General features: G+C 35.1%; 1 protein-coding gene across 1 annotated transcript in view; it reads left to right on the forward strand.

Moving 5' to 3' along the window:
* The window catches only part of LOC143258240 (calbindin-32-like), a 98,164-nt gene extending 82,834 nt beyond the window's left edge, over positions 1-15,330 (forward strand). Inside the window, exons 5-11 of the mRNA XM_076517228.1 lie at positions 3,478-3,534; positions 3,828-3,917; positions 5,427-5,482; positions 7,630-7,675; positions 9,291-9,347; positions 9,658-9,729; positions 10,772-15,330. Of these exons, the coding sequence (XP_076373343.1) occupies positions 3,478-3,534; positions 3,828-3,917; positions 5,427-5,482; positions 7,630-7,675; positions 9,291-9,347; positions 9,658-9,729; positions 10,772-10,918 (525 nt within the window). The 3' untranslated portion in view covers positions 10,919-15,330. The remainder of the gene's footprint in view (positions 1-3,477; positions 3,535-3,827; positions 3,918-5,426; positions 5,483-7,629; positions 7,676-9,290; positions 9,348-9,657; positions 9,730-10,771) is intronic.
* Positions 15,331-15,545: the final 215 nt, after the last annotated feature.

The raw sequence follows: 15,545 nt of genomic DNA on the forward strand, positions 1-15,545 counted from the left end.
TGAACATTAAATTATGTTAATGGTTGTAGTGAAGTGATGTCCCGAGTGTGGCCTTGTAGTCACCTACTAAGCTGTGTATCAAAGAGTCCTGGACTCGAGCCATGATGCCGCTTTGCAAGCGTTATAGAAGATATAGTCAATCCCGTTGTTTCCTTACATGAGCCAGACTACGAATCCGATGATTCATGATTCGCGCTTCTCGCTTTGGAATTGTGGATGCGTTAGAGGAGTAATAGTCAAATCCAACGAATAGATAAGCAAAAGTAGTTAGTAGGTCTTGTTGATAAGCTACTTAATCTCTAGTTCACCAGGTTAAATTAGGAGATGGCTGGTGCATTTTTAACGCAAACTTATACCATGGCTCTTTCCTTGGTTGGAATTTGAACGCTGGATTTTAACATTGTAAGTTCATGAAAAGCCAGATATTCCTTGTACAGCAAACGATACAAATCTTCTTCTCTAGGGCTCCGTAATTTTGATTACTCTATTTACCGTTTCGGAACAAAAGAACAAGATATAAAATAACAAATAACAAGATAACAAAAGAACAAGATAAAATACAAAATAACAAACAACAAAATACAAGATAAAAACATTTTTCCCTTAATTTGTAATATTCAACAGCACCTCTTCGACAAACATAAAACATTTTCTATGTTTGGTTTCTGATTACAAAACCCGATTGAATAATTTTGTTCAACACGACTGTCTTTCTTTATACAGACGTTGTTCCTGTTTACTCTATATAGTGTTATTTTGTCTTGACGGTTGTCTTGGTTACACATTATGTTGTTCCTGTTTACTCTATATAGTGTTATTTTGTCGTAACGGTTGTCTTGGTTACACATTCTGTTGTTCCTGTTTACTCTGTATAGTGTTATTCTGTCGTACCGGTTGTCTTGGTTACACATTATGTTGTTCCTGTTTATTCTATATAGTGTTATTTTGTCATAACGGTTGTCTTAGTTACACATTATGTTGTTCCTGTTTACTCTGTATAGCGTTATTCTGTCATAACGGTTGTCTTGGTTACACATAACCATTTTTGTGGATTATTTTTACACCGCACACTATTTTCTTGTTTTTTTAACTTTATAGCCACAAGTAACTCACACTCCGTTCCTGAAGTTCCTCCAACATTGATTGGCTTTAGAAGTGAAAACTTACTTACAAAGAGCGCGATAACAGATATATCCTGGTCTGTCTTCATCTCTCTTTCTCTAGGGAAGCTAAACATAGTAGCTAGCTCCAGAAAGTGCTTACTCAAGAGATACGTACAAAGAAAACACGGAGTGAAATTATTTGAAAACCTCATCATACCGTGCTTTGGGGATGAAATAATCAACCTCCAGTTAGAGCTGTCAACCCTCTTGACAACATTGAAAGTATATCTATGCACAAACCCGTGGTATTCAAAATATATTTGTTACAAATACTTACTTTTGCACAGCAAGCAACTAGAATCTCCCCACGTCCCCGGGAGAAACATAACGGTAAATGTTGTTTTTTTTTAGTAGTGATATTAATTATCTGTCTTGTCCACTCGGAACGTCATCAAAGGTTCCTAGCCTCGTTAGCAGCTCTCATATCTACGATCACTTTTTGCAGCTCATTAGCTACCTTATCATTGTCAGAAGAATGTTTTATTTATACATTAAGCCTGTCTTCATGTATGCAAAATCAATTTGGGGGACTTGTTTCCCTTTTTTAATAACCGTCCTTAATTCTGGATTCATAGTTTGTTTATAGTTAAGCAGAAAGCTGCACTATGGGCTATCTGTGCGGAAAGCGTTTTTGCGGTAGCGAGACTCAAACTTTGATGTACAGCCTGAACACGATAACCACTAGACTAGACTATTTTTGCTCGATTCATTAAGTTATGTAAATAATAGCAGACACTTTAAAAGTTCGTAAGTAACTCAAGAGTTGGCGGCAGGTGCTGTTGACTAGCTACCTTCTTTCTATAGTCTACCGAATTGGAATTAGGAACGGTTATGCGCAGATAGAGCTGTGAGGTTCTGAAACAAATAAAAGTGGCTAACACCATAGCCTACGTCTAAGTAAACACTTCCCTCAGAGAGTAATAAAGCTAAGTGTTCAGGCGTTTCTATCCATATTCACTGACTATAACATGACGTCATAGCTATTAGTGTAATATTCCTATAGTCCGTCTTTACGGACAGGATTTCTGTTCCAGAATTCTTCAGATTTGGATCAAACTTCAATTGTGTTGATGAAAATCTGAAGAGAGCAGGGCGCCTTATAACCAGATAAGTTTAGAATGTCATGTTTCAGAATGTAATGGAAATTTTGTCCGCTACCATGGTAAAAAGCATGTTACTGAAATCATTCCAAATGAAACAATATGAAGTAAAATGAAATTCAACAACGTATGTATATTTTGTTTTCAGAATAATTATCTCTCGTACCACGTGTCTGTCTATCAGAACAATGTGCGTACAGTTGTGTTTCTCTAAATACTAAATTCCAGACTGTAAAATTTCAATGTTCCATTTCAACACCACACTAACAACTGTACAATATTAACACTAAACCGGCCCGACATAGCCAAGTGATTGGCTCGTAATCTGAAGGTCGCGGGTTCGGATCCCCGTCGCAACAAACATGCTAGCCCTTTCAGCCATGGGGACGTTATAATGTTACGATCAATCCCACTATTTGTTGGCAGTAGATGGTGATGACAAGCTGCCTTCCATCTACCCTTGCACTGCTAAATTAGGGACGGCTAGCACAGATAACCCTCGTGTAGCTTGGCGCAAAAATAAAAAAAACAACAAACAAACAATATAGTAACAACCCCACCCATTTCAACACCACACTCATGGTTACACCCATTGTGATCAAATTAACGAGATTAAGTAAAGAGTGTTCACTCGTTGGTGTACAGATTGAGTGTTCGTTTCAATCTTTCTCTGAACGTGTGGACAAGTAGTGTTACATGTCCAAACATTATGTTTAATTGAACTAACGTAGTTATTATTAGAATACAGGAGTAATTGTGGAATAAATTCGTCGTTGTATTTTATCACATGCTGGTTTTGGCTTCGTTTCTATGTATATATATATCGCTTTTATTGAATATTTAAAGTCAGATGGCCCGGCATGGCCAGGTGGTTAAGGCACTCGACTCATAATCCGAGAGGCGCGGGTTCGAATCTCCGTCACACCAAACATGCTCGTCTTTTCAACCATGGGAGTGTTATAATGTTACAGTCAATCCCACTATTCCTTGATAAAAGAGTAATCCAAGAGTTAGCGGTGGGTGGCGATGACTAGTTGCCTTCCCTCCAGTCTTACACTGCTAAATTAGGGACGGCTGGTGCAGATATCTCTCGTGTAGCTTTGCGCGAAATTTAAAACAAACAAACAATATAAAGTCAGTTGTTTCTACCTAAGGTAATCAGAACGTCACATTTTATTTAGCTGTTTTTCAATAAGCATGGTATTTTTCAACAGATTTGGCGGGAATACGACACAGATGATAGCGGATTTATTGAAGCAGACGAATTAAAGGTTGGAATCACTTGCGTTACAAACGAAATTTGTGTTGATTTAAATTTCTTGAAAAAAAACGAGTCAGCGACGAGTTATTAATTAATTATTTATTAATTAATTAGATTTTCCCACTTAACTTGATTTCGATCCAAAAACAAAATAGATAAATAAGTAATTTTAACAGAAATATATATTTTTCTTTCTTTTTTGTGTTCTACTTTCCTCTCAGTATAGAATAATAATTTTCGATGGTGATTTGATCTTAGAATTAAACAATAAACAATTACATTTATTTCATATACATTTTCCAGAATTTTCTTAAAGACTTGTTGAAAGAGGCCAGAAAAGGAGCGTACAATCCTATAGACGAAGATAAACTGATAGAATATACAGACACCCTGGTGGGTTTTTAATTTTTAGAAAAAGGCTTAGTTAATTTCACTTCAATATAATAAAACATATATTATGTTTGAAAACAATGGAATAATTATTTTAAATGTAACATCTAACGAGAAATGATCTAATAAAAATAGATAAATATATACATTCACTTAAGCTTATACATTATTCATTATTTTTAAATGTATTCCTATTACGGTCTTCAGAAAGGGTGGGCCCGGCATGGTCAAGCGTGTTAAGGCGTGCGACTCGTGATCTGAGGGTCGCGGGTTCGCATCCCGGTCGCGCCAAACATGCTCACTGTGGGGGCGTTATAATGTGCGATCAATCCCACTATTCGTTGGTAAAAAAGAGTTGCCGGTCGTTGGTGATGATTAGCTGTCTTACACTGCTAAATTAGAGACGGCTAGCACAGGTAGCCCTCGAGTACCTTTGTGCGAAATTAAAAAAACAAAACAAAAAAAACAGAAGGGGTGTGTTAGGCCTAAAACGTGAGCCTGTTACAGTAAAGGTCGATGTTACGTAGCAAACTAAAGTTTGTATGCATTGAAAATGAAAATATGTAAAGATTTACAAAGTTACACTTAAGGCCTTGCAGCTACTTATCTTTCAAGCGTTAAATTTTCCACTTTAGGGTTATCATTGTGTATATCTTTGCGATAAATAAATTGATCGCCATTTGCCGTCTGCAGCCTAACATCAAATTCTGGGTCTCTAAATGCTCCGGAAGACATTAAAATATATCTTGTGGTATGCATACGTTTCCTGTGGTTGTGGATATATGTTTTATTAAGTTTCATTCCTATACTTTCCTGCTATTTAAAACAAACTAGTAACCAGTGGTGTTTCCAAATGTTTGCAGGTAGGGAACTAGTTGATCCCCAATAGGGATTCTTTGTACAAAAGACATTTTATATGTACAACAGTCATATATGTTGTGTGAAAAACGTATTTATTTGAACAGAGTGCACTTGTATATTTCAGACGTTTATATAGAGTGGTTTTGTTTGTTTCATATACTTCAGTAGTTTTTGTATAGCTTGATCCCTGCTATGTTTTACTGATGTTATTTTATAGTTTTCAGTATCCCTGCTATGTTTTACTGATGTTATTTTCCAGTTTTCAGTATCCCTGCTATGTTTTAATGATGATATTTTATAGTTTTCATTATCCCTGCTATGTTTTACTGATGATATTTTATAGTTTTCAGTATCCTTGCTATGTTTTACTGATGTTATTTTCTAGTTTTCAGTATTCCTGCTATGTTTTACATATGTTATTTTCTCGTTTTGAGTGTTCCTGCTATGTTTTACTGATGTTATTTTCTAGTTTTCACTATCCCTGCCATGTTTTACTGATGATATTTTGTAGTTTTAAGTATCCCTGCTATGTTTTACTGATGTTATTTTTAGTTTTCAGTATCCCTGTTATGTCTCTAGAAATGTGATGACATAAATGGACAGATACCTGTTTTTAATAGTATGTTTAACAGAACATGATTTATTTCACAGCTTCAGATCTTCGATACCAACAAAGATGGAAAGCTGCAGCTAAGTGAAATGGCCAAGTAAGGTTTTCTTGTAATCAGAAAAATATATATTAAGGTTTTTACTTGTCGAACGAATATTTTGTGAAGAGTAAATAACGGCTAGAAACTTCACACAATTAACCAGTTCAACCAGTTTGGTCTTGTTTTTACGATTTGCTTTTTTCTAGTGTTAATGATGAGGGGTGGAAATCCAAGAAACCAGTATAACTCAGTGACAAGTGATGAATGAAATGATAGATAATACTTAGAATTTATTATTTAATTTTTGTGAGTTTAAGGTTTATGAACATAAACCTAAAAGGGTTTTCTTTATTTTTAATTTCATGGCGTCCACTTGAAGAGGACACAAACAGATGCATACGAAAATTTAAATGCTAGATGGACAGTTGTTATTTAGTACTATAAAACCCATTCCTGTAGTGGTTATTTACAGAGTGGACTTGCTCTTAGAACCTAAATGTCATCATATTTTATATTCATTCTTGCTAATGAGCTTATACGTAGAAGATATCAATATAATTTTGGCTTTGATAGTGCTTTGAAAGAAGTTACCGTAAGAACACTATCCGCCTCCGGTCTGAATGTCAAATTCAAGTTCTACTGAAAACGGCTTATTTTAACCATACATTGTTTTTCTATACAGAGTTATGCACTGTATGTTTTTCACGTGAGATTAGTGAACTAATGCGAAGTATCTTTCTATGTGCAGTGTAGTGTGAAAAGCATGATGCCTTCCTGCTTGTAATGGTTGTCTATTTCATGTGATATGTAGTATTATTTATTAGTTTGTGGTTTTCTGAACGTATGTCATAATTTAAGATGGATGAGCTATTACCAAATTATTAGATTATTTACATCAAGAAATAACCCATAGAATGATAAAGGTGGTAACCCTAACACTTGACATGCCGCTATGACACATGAAAACGGAAGCTGGGAGTGAAGAGAAGTAGGAGGTGTCGTCAAAGATGAAGATACAATAGTTCCAGAAGTCATCACCAGATGGTGCGTCGTTAGAGGCGTGATGCTGAATCGCCACCATGACAAACAGTCATGATAGATGATTACATAATAGTAGCACAAAATAAAAAAACATGTTTACAGGTGGACCATCTGGTGGCAATTATTGGAATTACGACGTCTTCACCTTTGATGACGTCATTTCCCTGTCTTCCGTTTTCATGTGTCATAGCGGCATGTCAACTTCCCTCTGTCCAACGCTGGGGTAACTATGATAAGTCTTAGAAATGCAATAAATGTAGATAGCCTTTTATCAAAGTTTCTGTAGCAAAATGGAAAATAAAGACATTTTGTTCACAATACTGATTCCAGAATAGTTTGGTGAACGTGAGTCGATAATTTATTTATTTGAAAATCAAGGTGAAAACTTTATTTAAAACTTCAGTTCACTCCAAATCCAACTGTTTCCATAATATTTGATGGAAAGATATAAAACCCTCAGTTCTATCTTATATCCCTATAAAACCCTCAGTTCTATCTTATATCCCTATAAAACCCTCAGTTCTATCTTATATCACTATAAAACCCTCAGTTCTATCTTATATTCCTATAAAACCCTCAGTGCTACCTTATACCCCTATAAGTTAACTTTATGGTACAGTTAGGGCCAATTTTTCATGATAACAGTGTTTAACGCGAGTCACGTATTACCGAGTTAAACATTACGTCTGGAAACGTTTCTTTTAGCAGTATATGACTGTTTTTGGTAAAACTATTTATTACAAGAAATGGGTAATTTAGTCAGGCAAATGAAGTATTACATACAACAGACTGACAGAGAGATAGATGGGACATCCAGTACCTAGACACTTGGCTATTTAATTATTTAAGATAAGAATTTTCTCAAGATTTGGCTACTTTATTATCTAAGATAAGAAGTCTCTGAAGACATAACTACTTTATTATTTAAGATAAGAATTCTCTCAAGATTTGGCTACTTTATTATTTAAGATAAGAATTCTCTGAAGACATAACTACTTTATTATTTAAGATAAGAATTCTCTCAAGATTTGGCTACTTTATTATTTAAGATAAGAATTCTCTCAAGATTTGGCTACTTTATTATTTAAGATAAGAAGTCTCTGAAGTCTTCAGTACTTCCTGGTGACTGTTGTGTTAATTCGTATTTCGGGTTTGTTTTCTAGGCTGCTTCCAGTCAAAGAAAACTTTCTCTGTCGATCGGCTTTCAAAGTAAGTAGAATGTATTCGATTCTTTTCACTTTCGTTAAACAAAACGTGTTAATAAGTAATTGTGGTTAAGAAGCGACTAAACTTACAATTGTGGTCGAACTTATTGATGTGTAAGACCTGTTTACAATGTGACAAGTGAGAGAACAGAAGTGTCTGTTTGCAATGTGACAAGTGAGAGAACAGAAGTGTCTTTTGCAATGTGACAAGTGAGAGAACAGAAGTGCCTGTTTGCAATGTGACAAGTGAGAGAACAGAAGTGCCTGTTTGCAATGTGACAAGTGAGAGAACAGAAGTGTCTGTTTGCAATGTGAAAAGTGAGAGAACAGAAGTGTCTTTTGCAATGTGACAAGTGAGAGAACAGAAGTGCCTGTTTGCAATGTGACAAGTGAGAGAACAGAAGTGCCTGTTTGCAATGTGACAAGTGAGAGAACAGAAGTGCCTGTTTGCAATGTGACAAGTGAGAGAACAGAAGTGTCTGTTTGCAATGTGACAAGTGAGAGAACAGAAGTGCCTGTTTGCGATGTGACAAGTGAGAGAACAGAAGTGCCTGTTTGCAATGTAACAAGTGAGAGAACAGAAGTGTATGTTTGCAATGTGACAAGTGAGAGAACAGAAGTGTCTGTTTGCAATGTGACAAGTGAGAGAACAGAAGTAGATAATAAGTAGATAAAAAAAAACATTTGAAAACAAAGTTTACCGAGTATTTACAAAAAGAAAAAGTCATTTCTAGAAATCTGCTATAGAATGTATGAAATATATTCACGTGGTTAACGTGTTACACAGTAGGATTTATCACATGGTAATTTTACGTAATTTTATAGCAGGAGTGGGGCTGTACCCAGTGCCGTAACTTCACAATGTGCCCCCCACACACCCATATTGTGTCTCTTACATGTGGCCCGGCATGGCCAGGTGGTTAAGGCACTCGACTCGTAATCTGAGGGTCGCAGGTTCGAATCCCTGTCACACCAAACATGCTCGCCCTTTCAGTTTGCTAGCCGTCCCTAATTTACCAGTGTAATACTAGAAGGAAGGTATCTAGTCATCACTACCCACCGCCATCTCTTGGGCTACACTTTTATCAACGAATAGTGGGATTGATCGTCACTTTACAACGTCCCCACGGACGAAAGGACGAGCATGTTTGGTCTGACGGGGAGTTAAACCCGCGAACTTCTGATTACGAGTCGAGTGCCTTGACCACCTGACCATGCTAGGCCAAATATGGGTATAAAAATATGGATATAGCAATAAGGAAACATAGAATTATGGAAGTATAGAAATACGGAAATATATAAATATAAAAATTTCAGTAAGTGTAGGGTTGATCACAAACAAGTACAGTGAGTGTAGGGTTGATCACAAACAAGTACAGTGAGTGTACGGTTGATCATAAACAAGTACAGTGAGTGTACGGTTGATCACAAACAAGTACAGTGAGTGTATGGTTAAGCACAAACAAGTACAGTGATAAAACAAACGCATAAGTTTCAGATTTCTTTACAACATCGTAAATAGAAATAACGTTTGCTTTTTCGTATAGAAACGTACAGTTACTTAACTATAGATCATCTGGAAGCAATGTTTAATGAAGGCCATCTTGTCGTTGTGACAGGGTTGCAGTAAACTGACCAGGGAAGACATCGAAAGAGTGTTTGCTCTTTACGACAGGGTAAGTTTTGTTTCAGTGTGAACTTTATACAGGGTAATTTATGTTTCAGTGTGAACTTTACGACAGGATAAATCCTCTTTCTCTTTTTGTGTGTGAAACTTCTAAACTTTACTCTGATTTCTTTTATTGTAGAAATATTCTAAGTGTTGTGGTACAATTGTTGTAGAGAAAACTGTCGCACCATGCTATGGTGTATTTTTCTGTAGTAGTCTAAACTTCTGTATAAACAATTGGACAACTGAACGCAGTTGCTGACACCTGCAAGTGACTTAATGTTATTTCAATATGATATTTTTTATTATTATTACAGGACAGAAATGGCACGATTGAAAACGAAGAATTGAAGGGGTTTTTGAAAGACCTACTAGAGCTCGTGAAAAAGGTACCATGACGGATTCTTAATGTGAAAATGTTAATGGCTGATTTTATAGGTTTATATGTACACCATATGTACTCGTCAAAAGAGAAGTCCATAACTGAGAGAAATTGAAATAATAGTTGGTATTTAAACATCTGTATATTATTTGGCATATGGCTGATATTTCAGACTATTGTAGATCATTCATAGTGGTGACTATATTAGTCCCATTACATCAGGAGTAAGTTATATTGTTGGCATCTAATGCCTAAAATTTAACACCTTGCTTTCGAAACGTCGTTCACTCCTCTACGTAAAAAATGTTCTCAACCGAAACGAGCCGTTTTTACATATATATAACACCTTGCTTTAAGCAGGCTAAATGTCGAAACGAAAGGGTTGTACTCACTGGTCGGTAAGTTAGTGGCTCCATCTATTGCTACGATTCCTATACTTATAGATATGGAGTAGAAGAAAATGTGGAATGGTAAGTCCTGAAACTGTACCGGTGGTAACTATATATTACAATGTTTTAAACGTACAATGCCAGATACTTAAAATACGAAATCCAAAATTTATTTAACATGTGTTCTCCTTTTTTAGTTATTTTACTGACATGAGATACTCAGATAAATAATAAAAGAGTCCCTGGTGTTTGGGTTTCACTGATGCTATTTCTGAAACCAACATAGCGACCCAGAGCCTGAAAAATACAACATATTTTGTACTTCAGTAAAACCCATTATTATTGTAAGACTTTTTTATAAGTAAAACTTTTATTGGTAAAGTAAACAGTTTCAATTAGCTTATTAAATTATATTTGATATCTTGACAACTTTAAAAATCTGTTATTCAAAAATAAACAAAAAAGAACACAAAAATAGGCCCGAGTTTTACATCGAAATGCTTAATTTGGGACTTGTCAAGTCCGAATGTTAAAACTTTATTCAAAGACACGAATAAGGTACTTTGAGGGGTGGGAACTGTGTGTGAGAAGGAGAGGACTAACTCTCCTGTATGTCTTTACATCTTAGGACTAATTCTCCTGTATGTCTTTACATCTTAGGACTATGATGCTGAAGACTTATTGGAATTTCAGGATGCCATCTTACGGGGTTGTGACTTTAACAGAGACGGAAAGATCAACAAGAAAGAACTGACCATGATCCTTATGGCTCTGGCCAAACACCAACCAGATGAAGAGTCTAAGTAAACCAGTCGTATTCTCAGAAAGAAGCCACATGGCAATTATGTAGCGTTTTGCGCCATGATTGGCTTGATAGCCTCTGACGCTATATCTGCGCGCTAGTGTTAATTATTTTGCTCAACTATTAGGTTGAGGAATAATTCGTGAGCGTTTTTAAATAATTTCATTCAAGCATTACATGCAAGACTATACAATACTTCAATGCATGAACACATTACACCCAAAACATTTATTATGATACTTTATTTCATCTAATACCTAGGTATATAGTATGCATTGTTGTAAACGAAATTGCAAGAAATTAAATGCGAAAAGCAGATGGTGTCGAAAACGCTCGATTTTGTCCACTTGACATTCCATTTAATGAGCTGAAAATGAAAGCAAAAATTAAAGACATATGAAAATCAAACACACCATCTATTAGAGCAAAAAATTATCTACCAAATGACATGAAATATTTAGCGAAAGCGTTTCATTTATGAATATATTTTGTTAGCTTGAAAAAAACGCTCACGAATTATTCCTCAACCCAATATATATATATATATATATAGTACAGAGCTTTATTTGGATTTCGCTGTTTTGGCCTTATTACTACAATGTCTAGATAACCCATTAAACATAGTTTCGTAAAGTCGTGTACACATGTGAGAACTCCTCCAATCGCAATATATTTTGCAGTTTTTTTAAATCGCTTTTCACAGCTTTGGTTATAAGTTATAAATGATAAAGTTTTATCAAGTAGTCAACAGTACAGTTAGTACTATGTATGTGGGTTAGTTTTCAAAACCAGTGTGAAACAGTACTGGTTAAAAGAAATGCTCAACGATCCGTTATTTATTAAACAAAATGCTACGAAATGTTATGACACAAAAGAAATAAAAGTCAGTTAAGTTTATCTTTGAACTACCAAGTTTGTCGATAAACAACTCTCCCAGTGTCAGGCGATTTTTATGTACACAGTGTTTTAATATTTCACTATTTATCGAAAAGTTGAGACGTGTGTGAGGAGGTAAGATTTTCTAAACTCACAATGCTAAGTACTATCGAAACTAAAATTTAGGCCTAACAGTAAGAATGAAAAGTTTCAACTAAAACAGTTGTTTTTATTGACACATCAAGTAAATCAGTTATAATAATCTGTAAGTGATGAAAAATGTATAGGTCAATTTAAAAAAAAAACAACGCCGGTGTAAAATGGAGGATAACAACTAGTTTACACATTCGTTGATGACTGTAGGCCTAACTCCTGAATCGCCAGATAAGTTTGTGTACAAGTTACGATAGTAGGTTTGTCTCTGAATTTTGTTCTAGTAGCTTAGATAACAAACCAGTGATATTTCACTAAACTTTCTTGTATTCTAAAATTCGTGGTCACTAAAAGTTACTTCATATGCTCCGAAACATATATCTGCTTAGTGGAAGGCATACATAAAACTAACTGTTGTTTGGAGTTTTGTGAAAAGTTTGATAAAAGAATGAAACAATAACTTTGTTTTTGTCGTTGTTGTTGTTTGATGTGTGTCGTATTCAAAGTATGTTTTACTATGCGTAGTTGCTTACGTGTTTGTGTGGTTCTTTATTAGTGAGAAACATTAACTTTTGCGTAATTTGGGTACGTAAATTTTTAATTGTTACGATTAAGACGGTAGCTTTTTCTTTTTTTTCTAATTTTATTCACCACTGAGTTAAACAAAAGATTTCTAGCCTTTCCTTAGTGTGTGACGTATGTGTTGCGAAGAATTATTGATTTCACTACGATACACAGGACGTTCCATCAGAATAAACTATTATTCTATGTTTCTTACTTCAGTGGACCATTTCCAGACAAATGGGGCCCTACTAATCACTGCATGGGTCTGTTTGAGGGTCCCATGTAATATATGGATTCTGTACGGTGACATTTATGCCCTCTGTGTATTTAATGTCTTTGGTTATCACATCAATTAACGACAGTGGTGTTAATGCAAATGACCCATTGAAGGAAAATTGATAATTTTGCTAGAAATTATAATCATTATGGTGTATTGTAATCAAATTAAAAAAAAATATATATATTTTGTGTGAGGTCCCTTGTGGTCTTATGCAGTGATTATTAGGACCGGACAGGGTTATCTCTGATGACCATTTGTTGTTAGTCAAAACAGTTTTACTCTGGAATGAAATGTTCACTCGCAGATTGATGCAATTACGAAGTAAGATTCTTACACAATAAAGCTAAGTATTCATAGAGACCAGTTTAAACTTTGAAACAATACAAACAAGAGCTATTCTATACAAAACGCCCCCTTCTTATATTGGTTCAATATTAACTCAAAGTAACGTGTTAACCGAAATTTTAAACTCTACGAAACAGTTATCTACGAAGGAAAATATTATTCAGAAAGAGCTTGCTTCAAACATAAATTATTAAAAAAACTTTATATCTCAGAACGGCTAGTATGGGTGTTAACACTTTTACTGATAAGGAGGGAACAACGTTTCGACCTACATAAGTCATCCTCAGGTTAAGAAAGAGTGTTTGAATGTGATCGTTGACGGACACGTCTTAGAGACGAGAGTATAAATGGGTAGCGGGTTGTGGGGAGCGTTGCACGTGGATGTTAGGTTATTCATTGATATAGGTATAAAGGTGTTCCTTTCTATTGGTTTAGTTTTGGTTTTAGTTGCTGTATAAGTAGATCTTTAATTTTGCGTTTGTTTATGTTTGTTTCTTTATTTAGTATTTGAGTGTTTTCTATGGTTATGTTGTGTTTATTTGACTTGCAGTGTTCGAAAACGCGTGAAGGTGACTTTTTATGTTCTTTGAATCTGGTTTCCATTTTTCTACTTGTTTATCCAATATAGAAGTCGTGCAAGTTATCACATTGTATTTTATAAATAATGTTGGTGTGGTGTTTGTCAGTGTAGTTTTTACATAGTATGGACTTTAGTTTTGTACCTGGTTTTTGAATAAATTTGGTGTTCACTGGAATGTTGTGTTTTGTTATAATTTTTTTTTCCAAATGTTGGTTTTTTTCTGCTGATGTCAGGAACATATGGTATGCAGCAGTGTAAGGTTTTGTAGTTTGTTGTATCTTGGGATTTATTGTTGTTTGTTTGTTGTTGATCTAGGTGTGTGTGTATAATCTTTTTTTCTACGGTTTTTGGTGAAATTTGTTGATGTTGATGAAGTATTGTTTTATTTTGTTCATTTCATAATTAATGTTACCAGGTGAACAACATAATTTTGTGGTTGTGTTTATTTGGTTTATTAATATGTTGAGTGTTTGTTTTGTTTCATGTGCTGAGTTCCAGGGAATAGGCCCCGCATGGCCAAGTGTGTTAAGGCGTTCGAGTCGTAATCCGACGGTCACGGGTTCGAATCCCGGTCGCACTAAACATGCTCGCCCTTTCAGCCGTGGGGGCGTTATAATGTAACGGCCAATCCCACTATTCGTTGGTAAAAGAGTAGCCCAAGAGTTGGCGGTGGGTGGTGATGACTAGCTGCCTTCCCTCTAGTCTTACACTGCTAAATTAGGGACGGCTAGCACAGATAGCCCTCGAGTAGCTTTGTGCGAAATTCAAAATAAACAAACAATCCAGGGAATATATAGTCCAGTATGGGTGATTTTTTTGTTTTGAATTGTGTATCAGTTTTTGAACACTGCAAATCAAATAAACACAACATAACCATAGAAAACACCCAGATATTAAGTAGTGAAACAAATATAAACAAACGCAAAATCAAAGAAGCCCTACTTATACAGCAACTAAAATCAAAATTAAACCAATATAAAGGAACACTTTATACCAAAACTTATTAATAACCCAACATCCACGTACAACCCGCTACCCGTTTATACTCTTGTCCATAAGACAGGTGTCCGTCGACGGTCACGTTCAAACACTCTCTTTCTTAACCTGAAGATAACCTAGGAAGGTCGAAACGTTGTTCTCTCCTTATCAGTAAAAGTGTTAACACCCATACCAGCCGTTCCGAAATATATTTTTATTTCAAATGGGTTTCTCGTCAAGTATTAAAAATTTGAAACGATAATTTCATAAAACGTACATTTCGTCTGAGATGAACTTAAACAAAATACTTGAAATGCCACTCGAATATTTTTGTAGCAATAAATTACAAAGGAAATCTATACACATCTTAAAGTAAACTTTGATGTCACAAAATTCAGTAACAGACATTACAAAACAAGATGTGCAATATCCAGTTTCTTCTATTTTCCGTCACGTCCTTTGTATTGTTTATTTTCATTTCGGCTTCCAGTTCCGGTTTTTTTCACATGATATAGGCCTAGCTGGAAAACTAACTGTGAATTTTTTTCTTATTGTGAAATTTTTAGGGTTTTCTCTTTTGTAAATAATAATAAGAAATTTAAAGATTAAAAATGTAAGTGCAAAGTTAAGCCAATTAAAAAATTGAGAAATAAATACGTGAATGGTTTTAATTTTTTAACACTGAAGAAAACACACGTCTCGAAAATATACATTATTTTTGTATTTCAGTGATGTCGAGAAAACCCACTTGTAGAGAAATATATATGCAAAAACGGCTCGATCACCGAAGAAGGTCGAAACGTTGTTCGCTCTTCTATGTAAAATATTTTCTCATCCCAAACGAGCCGTTTTTGCA

The sequence above is a fragment of the Tachypleus tridentatus genome, chromosome 1 (genome assembly GCF_004210375.1).
Source record: "Tachypleus tridentatus isolate NWPU-2018 chromosome 1, ASM421037v1, whole genome shotgun sequence".
Classification (NCBI taxonomy): Eukaryota; Metazoa; Arthropoda; class Merostomata; order Xiphosura; family Limulidae; genus Tachypleus; species Tachypleus tridentatus.